This window comes from Suncus etruscus, chromosome 9 (assembly GCF_024139225.1).
Source record: "Suncus etruscus isolate mSunEtr1 chromosome 9, mSunEtr1.pri.cur, whole genome shotgun sequence".
NCBI lineage: Eukaryota > Metazoa > Chordata > Mammalia > Eulipotyphla > Soricidae > Suncus > Suncus etruscus.
Genome location: NC_064856.1, coordinates 61,796,126 through 61,811,080, shown reverse-complemented (window position 1 = coordinate 61,811,080; position 14,955 = coordinate 61,796,126). Strand labels below are relative to the sequence as shown.

The 14,955-nt window shown below is 36.9% G+C and overlaps 1 protein-coding gene across 3 annotated transcripts in view; it reads right to left on the bottom strand.

Annotated features, from left to right (window-relative positions):
• Positions 1–14,955, bottom strand: part of USP47 (ubiquitin specific peptidase 47) — a 127,920-nt gene that overhangs the window by 9,761 nt on the left and 103,204 nt on the right. For all 3 annotated transcript variants that reach the window (XM_049780983.1, XM_049780984.1, XM_049780985.1), the window contains 3 exons: positions 12,395–12,514; positions 7,004–7,781; positions 64–239 (listed from right to left, as the gene is read on the bottom strand). In XM_049780983.1, coding sequence (XP_049636940.1) covers positions 64–239; positions 7,004–7,781; positions 12,395–12,514 — 1,074 coding nt within the window. The remainder of the gene's footprint in view (positions 1–63; positions 240–7,003; positions 7,782–12,394; positions 12,515–14,955) is intronic.

The following is a 14,955-nucleotide window of genomic DNA, read 5'->3' as shown; positions in this document are numbered from 1 at the left end:
TAGTGCAAGATGTTTTCAAATCTATAATTTAAAAGATAAATTATTTTGCATTATTTAATCAACCTTATTGTCATCTGAAAATGATGAAAGTGTCTCATTCAGTCGGACGCTCTCAAACTCTTGGTTGCTGGCATACACTCTAAAGACCTTGAAGTGAGAAGACAAAACTCCAACGAAAGGCTCTAAATGTTGTTTGAAAGCAGCCAGTGTGATTCTTTTATCAACATGTACCATCAACCCTAAACACACACACAAAACAAAAACAGAAGAAATCTTAGAATATAAATAAAACACATCATAAAACATCAAAACCTATCATAAATCAGACCAAAAGCAAGAAAAATTCACCCCTTTCAAGCAATGACTTGTAATATTCTACACTAATTAGACAAAAATAGACACTGAAATATGCTAGGTAAATGCTCTGATATTTAATATTAGTTAATACTTAATAATTATTCTGCCTGCTGCACTAAAAATTCTTTAGAATTCTAAGAATTCTTTATAAATATGTATAATCTAGTACATATAGTAATAATTTAAGCTCAAGCTGATTCCAATTCTGACTTGTTTACTTCATACTTCTTTATTTAATAACAACATCAGCCACCTTCTTTGATACTTTCAATACTTCACAGGAAAAATGGATAACCCCTCACCCTTACAACACTGCAGCATAAATTCAACCAATCATGGTTTTAACAGTGTCAGATATGAAAACTGCCTCAAAACTGTTATTAAATCTAGTTCTGGATTTTCTATTAGAAAAAATATTAATATAAGTATGCGAAGACTCATACTTATATAAAAAGAGATCTAAAGGGCTGGAGTGATAGCAAGTGAGTGGATAGGGTATTTGTCTTGCAGGCAGTTGACTTGGGTTTGATCCCCTTATAGTCCCTCTCAAGCTGCTAGGAATAATTTCTGAATGTAGAACCTAGAGTAACCCTTGAGAGACACTGGGTGTGAACTCCCCCCTTCCCCAAATAAAACAAAAAAAGAGTCAAAATTAATCAAAAGTTTCCTCTATTGCTAAGCTTTAATTTAAACTCTCTTTAGCTTATAATAGGATTGTCTTTGATGAGCTTATTTTTTGCTATTTATATTTTCTAAGCCATTCATGAGGATATTTCTATAATTCGTCTATTTATCCTGAGCATATTCCAGTAAAGCACAAAAACCCTAGTTCTTATACTAAGGCAAAGCAGATTATATTGCTGGAGTAGATCTTGATTTTCTGTTAAATTTCCATCAAAGTCATGGATGAAACCTAAAAAATTCCTGGTTTATGTTCTCAGGTTATCCTAATATTATGGTTAATTTTTCTAAATAGATTTTCAAACAAATTGTTAGTTATCTACTGTATTACTCATTTACTATATTCAATTATAAAATATAGTTTAATAGGAAATGATAATTAGGAAAAATTAACAGAGCAATCAACATTTTTATTTACTTTTAAAACAGCATTTCTCTTAATTTGTTTAAAACATCCATTTCTAAACCTTTAAATACCCCAAAATGCTAAGCATTTGGTAAACAAGCTTCTACTTAGGTCATCTGGCAATGCATTAAATTTCTTAAGAGAAAAGTGAAAAATGACTATCACAAATCAGAAACCTACAGCAGGATATGTTTTTCACATTATTCTGAAAAATAACTATATACAGGGTCACCAAATTCTCTCTGAGCCCCCTTTTTCCTTTATAGTATCATTACACCAATCTCACTGTTTTAAAATTGTACAAATATTGTAAACCTCAGGCTGGTTCTGGTTTTCTTCTCTTAGTAATGTCATGTGACAAAAGACACAAAGTTTGTTGTGTAATAGTCTAATACGGTGATTAAGACCAAATAATTCTGGATTTAGATGGCCTGTTTTGAATGAATTCCTGATTCTACCTCCTATAATAAATTTGTGACTATGATCTCTTAAATTCTCTGTACTAAAATTCCACCCTATAAGTAGGAGGTAATAATATTCATACCATATGTGTTTAGGGTCAATATGTTCAAAACAAATAACATAGCCATGTATCAAGTGTTAGCTTAATTCTTGCTTATGCTTATAATTATTTCAGTTTTAAGCTACAATTACATAACTTTAATATAAAGAGGTGGTTAAATTGAAGAGGTCAATCCTTTCACAGTATAACTTCAAAAATATCTTCCAGGCTTATCATCAAAAAACTGAGGTTTGATCCCAGCAGTGAATCATATGTGATGAATTAAATGAGGTAGAAAACGAAAAACAAATTTCAGAGAGGAGCACAGAGAGAGCCAGACTTGCATGCAGTTGACCAAGATTTGATCACTGGCACCTTTAATGTGCTTGACACACTGCCAGGAGTGATCCTTAGCAAAGACCTGAACTCTGGCAGGTGTGACTCATAAATTAAAAACAAAAACAAAAACAAAAAGGGGCTGGGAAGGTGGCACTAGAGGTAAGGTGTCTGCCCTGCAAGCGCTAGCATAGGACGGACTGAAGTTCGATCCTCCCCCCGCCCCCCCCTCCCCGCATCCCATATGGTTCCCCCAAGCCAGGAGCGACTTCTGAGCGCATAACGGGTGTGGCCCAAAAAACAAAAACAAACAAAAACGAACTTTTTTTTTTTTTTTGGTTTTTGGGTCACACTCGGCAGTGCTCAGGGGTTACTCTTGGCTCTTTGCTCAGAAATTGCTCCTGGCAGGCTTGGGGGACCATATGGGATGCCGGGATTTTACCACTGTCCTTCTGCATCTAAGGCTGCCCGCCTTACTGCTGTGCTATGTCTCCGGCGAAAAAACAGAAATTTCAGTGCTAAAGGACTACTGTTTTTATTACATTGGTTACCCTGAATATACCCAAGTTATAACAAGGTCTTGGATAAGTTCCAGTAAGTTATAAGTAGGTCAGGACTAGACAAAATTTTCAAAGAAAAATTTACTCTTATTCCCTTAAGCAATGCCTGAATTATAAGGGCTAGATCAAAAACCATTACTTTAAGGGGCTTGTTATTACCTAAATAAGCTGTCTAAACTATATAGCATATCAGTTTTTAAAAATTCAATTCTTTGTTGAATACCTTGCTATTTTATCACTCTTATTCACTCATGTTTATCAGGCACTTACTTTCAGGTCATGAAGGAATTCTGATTAAGTCATTTTAGAAATGACTATTGAAACCCCTGGCTATTCCTAATTTTTGTTCTCTAAGTCAAACTGCTAAACATAAAAATGTATTTTTTCAGAGTTTTTACTGTTTTAAAACAAATCTTGTGTGGCTTCTTAAAGTGTAAACACACAACTGTATTTGGTGGTTTCTATTCATAGCTATGCTTTTTATTTAATATTAGAAAATCAGTCCACTGAAATTCCACAAGGATTAAAAGTGGTCAGCAATCTTCTTTGTAAAAAATATTTTATTAACCATTCCAAAACAAGAATGAGATCACTCAAGACTCAATTCTTAATTATAAAACTAAATCTTAAGGATTTATACTAAATTCCTTTTGAGGTTGATACCATTATCCATAAAACTTTCAGTTAACCATAGCAAACCAACCTGGAAAATAAATCCAAACCCTTTTCTAAATAAATCTGCTTTAAATATCTCTATGTTAAGGGGACTGGGGATGGTAAGCAAGCAGAATATTTATTTGCTTATCTCTCTATTACAATTAAGGAAGTAGTTGCTATAGAGTAGAGAATGAATACTAGTATTTTAACAGAGTATCTGAGTTGGATCCTCACCAGTGTGACTTACTAGCTTTGTGTCCCCAGGCAAATAATTTATCCTATTAAGCTATTTTCTTCATCAACTAAGAAGCATCTAAAAAACTCTAATTTCTCATCAATAGATAAATGAGAAAACATAAGTTACTGTAATTTTCACTCTATAAGATGCACCTGACAAGGGCCGGAGAGATAGCATGGAGGTAAAGTGTTTGCCTTGCATGCAGAAGGACAGTGGTTCGAATCACGGCATCCCATATGGTCCCCAGTGCCTGCCAGGAGCAATTTCTGAGCATAGAGCCAGGAGTAATCACTGAGCACTGCCGGGTGTGACCCAAAAACCAAAAACAAAAAACAAACAAACAAAAAAAAGATACACCTACCCGTAAGATGCACCAAGTTTTAGAGGAGAAAAACAAGGAAAAAAATATTTTAAAGCAAATGGTGCAATGCAAGATGCCATCAGGAGACAGTGGCTGGGAACCACCAGCTCATGAGGCTGAAGTATATTTACAATACACCCGTCTACTGCTGGTTAAACTTTCTTTTTAAATCAGAAAATAAAAATACATTTTTAAAACTTTTTCGTTAATATAAAAGAAAGTCGCAACAGCAATCAAACAGTCTTAAACGAAAGCTCTCTATGTGACAGTGAAAGTGAATTAATCTGATTGCTCTTACTATGTGGCGTGTTTGGCAATAAAGGGTGCGGAACACTGCAGATGTCAAGTGGTTAGTATATGCTCTCCTCCCCAGCAAACAGGCTTCAGCTTCAGCTCCATAAGACACACATTTTCACCCATCTTTTGGGGGGAAAAAGTGTGTCTTATGGTACAAAAATATGGTAATTAATCTTATTCAATAAAATATCCATATAAATTTAAAGTTTATAATGGAGTTTCTGTCCTCATTTTGGCCTACCAATCTATATTTTCTCGAGTTTCTGCAAGATATACATACGGATGTCACATGATTTCATAGTAATGGGGACCTAATTCATTTAAAACACAAATGTATGTTTAATTCTAGTTTTGTATTATTTCCATTTCATTTAGAAAAGCAAATCTTGATTTTCTTTTTGATGCCATAATCGGCAGTGCTCCAGGCTTACTCCTGACTCTGCATTCAGAGTACTGGTAGTCTAGGGCAGTTGTCGGCAACCTTTTTTTTCAACTGAGCCAAATCTCGCCAAAACCACGATTGAAATTTATTTTGAGAGCCACACAGGGTGCACACTGACAGAGGCTAGGAGCAGAGTCCTGACTCCTGGAGCGGCCGGCCGGCACACAGAAGAGCCAAATTAAAAAGTGTAGAGCCACATGTGGCTCGCGAGCCGCAGGTTGCCGACCACTGGTCTAGGGGGATCATATGGGATGAAATTTCAGTGCCAAAGCACTACTACAGCATGCAAGTACCCTACGTGCTGTACTATTGCTCCAGCCTCCTAAAAGAGCAAATTTTGAAGCTTCAAGACCATCAATCACAGAAGTTTGCTCTTATGATTGTATAGGGGGGCTTCTTACCACTATAGGAAATAAAGGCTGCATTTCTGTCATCTCTACGTATAATAGCTACAATGGGTCTTGAATATAGCAGATTCAGAAATTATTAGTAGTGTAGAGGATGAACAACTTGCTTCTCTTCCAAAGGGAACAGGAGCATTTAATTAAAATAGCTTAAATTCTAACAATGGTTTTGCTTTTTACTAGCCATCTATAGATTTTTAGGCAAGTCACCCTCCAAGTTTCATTTTTTCTATCAAATGTGGATGCTAATATATTGCCCTTTTAATTTTATGGAAGCTTCAAGTGAGGAAAAAAAAAAGTAAAATATAAAAAGTAAAGAACACTGACGTTAATATTTGCATTGTTGAAGGAATTTTTGTAAATTAATGCCTTTTATACTTGAAGGAACAAAGATATAATTTCTTATACCTGTTTTTCCTAATTCATTGGTTTTAGTCTGAGGTTTTATTAAAACTCTTCAATAGTTTCAAATCTCATACAATGTTATGGTGTGTCTTTAATGTCCAAACTGACAAGTACAGTTCATATTTTTTAAATATTCAAAATTCTCAGTTTACACCTTGCTTATTTCAAATTCTGAAGGCAGTAGGAGTCTTTCCTATTCTCTGACTGAGTTACTTATGTTCTTTTTTTGTTTGTTTGTTTTTGGCCACATCTGGTGATGCTCAGGGCTTACTCCTGACTATGTGCTCAGAAATCGCTCCTGGCTTGGGGGACTATATGGAATGCCAGGTGATCAAACTGCGGTCCATCCTAGGTCAGTGCATGCAAGGCAAATGCCCTACTGCTTGTGCCAACATTCCAGCCCCTGAGTTACTTACGAACTTCTATGGAAAATGGAAAGGGAGCTGTTTGTTTTGGAGAATAAAAGGAATTTAAAAACACTGGTGGCGGGAATGTCCCTAATTCAATGTCACTATGTACCTAAAATATTACTGTGAAAGATTTGTAATCCACTTTGCTCAAAATAAAAATTAGCAACAACAACAACAAAAACAAAACAAAACAAAACAAAACAACCAAAAAACCCCCCAAAAACATTTGTCTTGGGGCTGGAGAGATAGCAAGGAGTTAAGGTGTTTGCCTTGCATGCAGATTGGTGGTTCGAATCCCGGCATGCCATATGGTCCCCTGGGCCTGCCAGGGGCAATTTCTGAGCATAGAGCCAGGAGTAACCCCTGAGTAACACTGCCAGGTGTGACCCAAAAAACAAACAAACAAACAAAAAAAACCAAAAAAAACAAAAAAAATTGTCTTGGACTCTTGACTACCAAACTTTTAAAAGCATATATATAGCTTTTTATCTGGTTAGGGCATGGGAGTTTTTATTCTTTCTTTATTAAACTACTTAATTTTTCCTTAGTATTTTGCCACAATTCTTTCCTTTAAAAAATTCTTAATTTGGGGCTGGAGCGGTGGCGTAAGTGGTAAGGCATCTGCCTTGCCTGTGCTAGCCTAGGACGGACCATGGTTCGATCCCCCTGCATCCCATATGGTCCCCCAAAAACAAACAAAAAAAATTCTTAATTCTTTTTGACATAATTACTACCATAGGTCTAACATACTCATGATAAAGGATTAATATTGTTCACTATAAATATATAGAAATAAAAGCAAAGGCAATAAGTTAATTTTATAATCCAGAAAAATTACAGGTGGTTTTAGAATGAAATTCTTCTCCACTGATTCCTTTCTTAACTAAAAACTTAAGAAAAACATGTTTCAATGAATCTTTTTTCTTTGTACAAAAAAAAGTACATACATTTATGTCCTTCCCCAGAACCTTCATCCGCAGCATAGGATTCTGCTTTGAAATACATATATTGTATTTCTCCCCTACTCTTGCCACTCTCATCATATTCACTATCAGTTCCAGAGTCTTCTTCTGCTGTATCCCAGGTCTCTTTTTTCCCTTCATTTGCTTTAGTTCTTCTACTACTAGTGATACTATGAGAGTCAAGTCCGTTAGCTAAAGGGATTTGAGCACTGTCTGCATTGCACAATGTATCACTGCTGTGACTAGAACTAAGAATATCACTGTCCACTGAACTTGTACTCCTGTCATTATTCACATCCGAATCTGACCGCTCTTCACACTGAAAATTTTCTGGATCAGAAGTTGGAATATGCTGTTCAAGTTCTCTATTATCCACTGATGCCGAAGAGTCCCTCTCATTGAGAGGTGACTCAATGTTTTCAAAGTCACTTGTCTCAGTGCTTTTACTGCTGTCCCCATTATCTCCATCCTGCTGTTGCTGCAAAGACAAGCTTTTGAGTTTTTCAGTGCTTTCTTCAAGAATAGCTTCCACAGACTTTAGGTTCCCCACAGGTCCTTTGATGCCTTCACAGTCATCATCCACATTGCCAGAATCACCCCCAGCTTTCTGGTATGCTGTCCTTTTGGAGTTAGATCCTGGAGATTGTTCCGGTAACAACACAAATAATCTGATTGTATTTGCATGGCGGTCCAGAAGTTTCCATAAATGAGAGTCTGTAAAGGCCACTTGGTAATCTAAAGTCTCAGAACTTTCAACAAACACCTAAAAAATAGACAGAATTATAGTGTATCATGAATCTTAACATTCTCATTCATCAGAAAAATACGGTTTCATTGATAGTAAATAATAAAACTTGAAATAGTTTATTTTAAAAAGTATACTCTTGGGCTAGAGTGATAGCAGACCAGTGGGGCGCTTGGCTTGCAAGCGGCTGAACCAAGACAGACCTAGGTTCAATTCCCAGCATCCCCTATGGTCCTGAGCCTGCCAGGTATGGCCCAAAAACAAAAACGTATACTCTTTGCTGATGGTGCAATAACTTCGTTATATCAAAACCACAAAAATTATTAATTATTACCACTATTGTAATCATGTTACCTCAACTACAATTTTAAAAATTGTAAAGTACGGGCCAGAGCGATAGTGCAATGGGCAGAGTGGTTACCTTGCATGTAGACAACCAGATTTGATCCCTTGAGAACCTGCCAGGAATAAATATTAAGAGCAGAGCCACCCTGGGCTGACCACCTAGTCCAGGGGACCAAGATCACCCCCACACACCAGGCAGGTCTTCAGGGCCACGCCTGGTTAATCAGGCCCTGGGGGGAGGGGGTGAGAAATTCCTCCCTATGCATCCAAAAACTACAGAGGCACGCTGGGCTCAGAACACTCCGCATGCCAGGATTTCTGGGCATCTTTGACTGGTATGTTGGGGGCTCTGGGTAGGACAGCTAGCCATAGGCCCCCTGGGCTGACCACTTAGTCCAGGCGAACAAGATCCCCCCCACACCAGGCGGGTCTTCAGGGCCACGCCTGGTTAATCGGGCCCTGGGGGGAGGGGGTGAGAAATTCCTCCCTATGCATCCAAAAACTACAGAACCGCGTGGGGGCACGAGCCCCCATGCGTACTTCATATATTAAGAGTATTCCTTATTCTTATGTTTTGCGTATCCAGAATGTTCATTTTGTATTCTGCCCTTTCCCACACCCCTACAAAGCTCTTTTTTACTCCTTAACTCTCTAACCCCCCCCAAACGTCACTAACCTACATTACTCTTTTTAACTTCAGTAGTGTACAATACTAATCACAAACCAAAGCCGTGCATTATGTGTAACAACCCCAAACTGTTTCAAGATACATAAAATGGACATGTATTTCTTTAGAATATTTTGTGTTTTTTCTCTGACAGCTATAATTCTTACTAAATGTTATACAGTGACGATTCTAATCACTTTTTTCTTCTCTTTTTGAGCTGTTTAACAAGGAATTTTGGTGAAAGAGTCCCCCAGTTTAATGCTTATGATTGAACCATATCATGGGAATCGTTGGAATTGTTCTTATGGCCCCCATATGTGCCAATGACACCACGTGGCATTGCTCCTTTTTTGCATAGGCACATTAAAATGGGAAAATACTATACATACAAATAAGATCCTATCTAATAGAGATTGGAATACACAAATCTTGTAGTGCAAAGGGACCTTATACCCTGAACATTGACATAACGACCTGATACAGACCTCAGAAGAAAGGGCATTTTCCATTCACCCCTGAACCAGGGAAGCCATCCACGAAACATCCAGGCTGGTCTATAACATCACCTGGAAGCAATCCTCTACCAAGGAAGCCCTACACTGCTCAGACATCGACCTGCTCAAAAGAGACTTCCCTTAACACTGAGAAGACTTAACAACAACAACGACCTGCTTCCAGGACAGGGCTCGCTGCATTGCCCTTTGATTGTGAGGTGAAACGAGAGGACACTCCACATCCTGACTTCAATGTAGGATATGCAGATTCCAGGATCTTTAATACAGAAACATGATACCAACAACAGAGACTGTGTGAAAAATAAAAGTGTGTTGGCACTACAGACAATGTCTTGGATTGGACGATCTAGCTTGCCTGGAGCCTAGAGTTGGTCTTGTGCCTGGAACCTTCAGGGGTTGGGTCTCTTTGTATTTAGGCCAAGGTTATTTCTTTCCATGTCCCTCATATTTTGGTGGGCCTATGCAAACAACAATTGCCACTCTAACACCATTTTTACTGTGCTCCTTTGACTCTAATCCTTAAAAAGAACCCACTTAAAATTTGAGGTTAACTTAAGCTAATATGCATGTATATTGAAATGTAAAAAATATACTATGCCTGTAATGTTTAAGGAGTTACATAAGTTTTATGGCTTTAGATTGCCTTGTGTGCTGTTAAGAAATATTATAATGTGTTACAATCTGGGGACTTGAGGGACAAAGTAATTGTACATGGATTCTGTCTTATTTATCTTAATGTTCTTTGGCTGAAATTTTAAAGTTAAGATATCAGCAAGGGGACTTCTGAGAATTATGTTATGGGTGATTGTCCTTCCACTGTAACTTTACCTTGTCCTCTTTCTTTGCATCCTTGTTCTCATAATTAAAAATAAAAAAATTAAAAAAAAAAAAAGAGCAGAGCCAGAAGTAACCCCTGAGCACCAATGAGTGTGGCCGAACTCTCACCCTACTCCTGCGAAAATAATTGTAAAGTAAAAAGATAGTTTTCACAACAAGGAGCTGGGAGAGAATGTCAAATACGTTAAACAATACCCTAAAAAAATTAGTACCCAAAAAAATCATGTACATTGTTCTGGAGCCTAAAAAATTAAGTACTAGGGCAATAAATGGTGCTAGGTGGCAATAGAAGAGAAGGCCAGAGAGCACCAAGATGCCTGCATTTTAGTCAGGCTCTTTTCCCTGTGTGGAGTTCCACAGAAAGATGGGCCTGAGTGAGTATATTTAAAATTCTCAGTAATAAGGGACAGAAGGAGCACTCCAGGCAAAGAGAAGGATACTATCATCAAAAAAGAAATCTCACTATGGAATACCAAACTGAAATTAGAAAAATATCTCTAAGTTCCTACATAACACCAAACAAAATAAAGAAATAAAGACATTCATTCATCAACACCCTTGAACAAAGACAAAAGCTTGGGGAAGAACCCCAATCTTATCAGTTTTCTAAATTCCCTGAAGACTTTAAAGCAACAGTTCTAATAATGTTCACATAAATGGGAAAATCAATGGAAAATTTTAACCAGGGCAAAGATAGTATGAGAAAAATCCAAACAGAAATCAGTAAGCTAATGAACAGTGGCTCAACTAAAAATCTAAGAGGGAATTCAACAGAAGAAGCTGAAGATCAAATCAGTGAACTCAAGGATAAAGTAGAGAAACCCATCAAGAAAGAACAGAAAATAACTAGAAAAAATGAAGAAAATGTAAGGCTCATGGGAAAGCATTAACTGGAACAACATCTGCATTATAAGGGTTTCAGAAGAGGAAAAAGAAGAAAAGAACTAATCTTAGTTGAAACAATAGCTGAGAATTTCTCCAATCTGGGGAGGAATACATTTAAAGCCAGACCAAGAAAACGCAAAGTTTCCAAACAGCATAAACTCAAGAAGTCCTAAGACAAAGTTTAATTAAAAGGAAAAACTGAAGATACAGATAGAATGCAAAAAGCATTGAGAGAAGAGGAAAGACAAATAAAGAGAAACCCAGAAGATTCATAGCAGGACCAACAAACTGAAAAGCTACACTATATATCCAAAATGCTGAATGGAAAAGACCGCCAACTTGGAAAATACTACAAAGCTAGGTTATTTCTTACTCAAGAGTTAAAGAAATGATAAAGCTTTTTAGACACACAACAGTCAAAGGAATTGATTGTCCTAAGCCAGTTCTGCAAGAAAATACCAGCCTTTACAAAGAAACAATTTGTAAGTTGTAAAAAAAAAAAGTATAAACATACTTTAAAAAATATAAAATGCATGAAAAAGGGTAATAAGGGGGTTCATTCTAATTCAACTCCTAGAATGAATTCAAGACTTCTTTAAATTTAAAAGAATTGAAGATTTAAAACTTTATGGTAATCACAAGACAAAAAAATATTTAGATCACAAAGATTTGAATGGGACCTGATCACTACACAACACACAGATTTTAAAGTACAAAGAGTATAAAGATTAAAGAAACAAAAACTGGAAAAACATCCAGAATCATACCAAAAAATTGCAATGAATTCCTATATACCAATAAGTTCCATGCCAATGTCAGTATTACTGGCCTGAACAAAATGTTATTGGTCGAAATTCAGCAATTAAAAGTTGTAGTAGGAGTGGCTGGATGAACTAGGAAACAAAATGCAATAAAGTGCTGCTCACAGACGACAGAGTTAAACTTCAATGGTTAACAACAGTTCAACATAAAAGGTTGAAAATACTATAGGAAAATAGTAGTCTATAAAAGATAAGGATGGTTTGATAATCACAACAAACAATAAAGTCAGGGAGAATGAAATTCTGGGGCCTGAATTGCACATCTGGCAAGGTGCATGCTTGTATTTAGCTGATTGGAGTATTATCTTAGTATTATATATGGTCCCCCAATTCTTACAATGTGAATAAACCCTGAACTTAAAACCAGGAGTAAATCCTGAAAGCAGCCAACTGACTGTGTCCATCTGGGAAATTTTGTGATTCCTGAACTTAATTTTAGTAATTTTAAATGTAAGTTAGAGATAAAGATGGTAGACAATTCTAGAGGCTACTTATATCATTCAACCTAATTTTACATAATATTACCAACACAGACAAAATAATGAAAAAATAAAATCATACCTTGTTGCTTCTAAAAAACCCTTCAGTTTTCAGAGTTTTACTGGGCACGGTGAGAAGACGCAAATCATTATAGCAGCGCTCCAGCACTATTCTCATTGTATCAGCAGGTAAATGAATAGCCTACAAAGAAAATAATACAATTTAAAAAAATGGTCTTTTAAAAATAATACTGCTTGAAGTAAAAATAAAGTCACCCTGAAATTCTCTTAGAAACAAAAATCATCTTTGTAGAACTTTATATTTTCAAAGAACCCAAGGGAAAAATAATAGCTCCAATCATTAACCATGCTATAAAATATAATGTGTTCTAGGCTAGATTTCTTAAGCCAGTGTTCTTTTTTGAACACTTAATCCTTTCCCTCCCTGCATGTCTAAGTAAATTTTACTCAATAAAAACTCTCTCATTTTAGTAATAAATAAATCATCTTTGATTCCAAAGAAACCAAGTTAACTTCTTTGACAAATGATGACAAACCAATGCCCATTCAACTTCATGAGTTTACTTTTTATTACTTTATTCAAACATTGTAGTTATAAGGATGTCTGTATATAGTTGGGTTTTTAAAAAAATGTTCATAATTTGAGTTTCAGTCATGCACCTTTCTTGCCACCAATATCCCCAGTTCTCTTCCCCCTTCCTCCTGCCCTCTCCCATGCCTCTCTCAGGGAAAGACATTTTTCTTTTCTTCCTCTGTCTTTCCCCTTTTCCTTTTATACACTATCATTTCCAATACTGTTACTGTAGGGGTATTATGCATATCACTTTATCTACTTTCAGCACCCAGTTCTTGTCCGGAGAGATTATTGCCAACTATCTGCACTAGTTCCTTCTGTGCACTAACTGTACTCCCCTACATTTGTGCTATTTGTGGCAAGCTTCCTAACATGGATTATTAGGTCCAAGTGGTCATACTGGCCCTTGTTTCTATTATCTAGATATTATTATCACACTTTTTTTTTAATATCCCACCAATAAGTGAGGCTATCCTTCTCTAATTCATTTCCCTCAGCATAATACTCTCCATATCCATCCATGTATAAGCACATTTCATGATTTCATTTTTCCTAATAGTTGCATAATATCGGGGTCCTCAATCTATGCCCTGCAACCATATGCAGCCTGCCAAGAACATTTATCTGGCCCATAGGACGTTTTTGCTGCCATTGCCTATCCTGCTTAGCAGCCAACTTGTCTGGAGCCTGCAGTACACATGTGGGATGTATGCCACATTCTCCAACTCCTCTCCTTCGCTGTTTCTTGATTCCTCATCTCAGTCTCAGACAGTGGTCCACAAACTATGCCCCCCCCCCCCCAAAGCAGGCCCATAGTTCCCATTAAAATACTAATAAGTTTACTGATTTTAACTTTACTTGTTCTTTATTTTAAATATTGTATTTGACCCCCCCCACCTTTTTTTTTTTTTTTTTGTTTTTTGGGCCACACCCAGCATTGCTCAGGGGTTACTCCTGGCTGTCTGCTCAGAAATGGCTCCTGGCAGGCACGGGAGACCATATGGGACACCGGGATTAGAACCAACCACCTTTGGTCCTGGATCAGCTGCTTGCAAGGCAAACGCCGCTGTGCTATCTCTCCGGGCCCCGACCCCCCATCTTTTTATACTTCAAATAAGACATGTGCAGTGTATAAAAGAATTTGTTCAGTTTTTTTTTTTTTTTTTTGGTTTTTGGGCCACACCCAGCGTTGCTCAGGGGTTACTCCTGGGAGGCACAGGGGACCATATGGGACACCGGGATTCGAACCAACCACCTTTGGTCCTGAATCGGCTGCTTGCAAGGCAAATGCCGCTGTGCTATGTCTCCGGGCCCTGTTCAGTTTTTTTTAAAACTGTAGTTCAGTACTCCAACAGTCTGAGGGGCAGATAACTGGCCTCGTTTAAAACGTTTGAGGACCCCTGCCTTAAGTGGTGCTGGGAGGGGGGTTCAAATGAGGGTTTGTGGCTGCTGCAGCTGCATATAAAATCAATGCCTTACCTACTTCTGTACCTTCTGTACTGTATCTTTGGGCCCTTAGTTAATACCCTTATTAGGTCCATTTTCTTCTATATAAGATGAAATTAAAATAGTATCGAAGTATTTTGTTATCCTAAGATCCCTGTACTTAATATTTAGTATCATTTTATGAATTTTACATGAAATGAGCAAATACAATCAATTTACAATTTAAATAACATAATTTGCTCTCAAATATAATCAATTATAACTAATTCCAGGGCATTATATTTTAAGCACTTTAGTAGTTAGTTCAATAGTTTGTCACTGCTTTATTCTCTATAGACATATTATTCTCCAATAAGATTAACTAGCTACTCAAGGAATGTAATTTGTCTCCTTTTCTGTAACCTACCCACTCATGCTCTAAGCAAATCTATTGGAGTATTATACAAATGTGATCTTGAGATAGTAATAGAATATGACTATAATATAATGTTTCTACAATCAGTACTTTGGCAAATGTTAAGTCACTGGTTTGCTTGCTTGCTTATTTATTTATTTATTTATTTATTTATTTATTTATTTGGTTTTTGGGTCATACCTGGCAG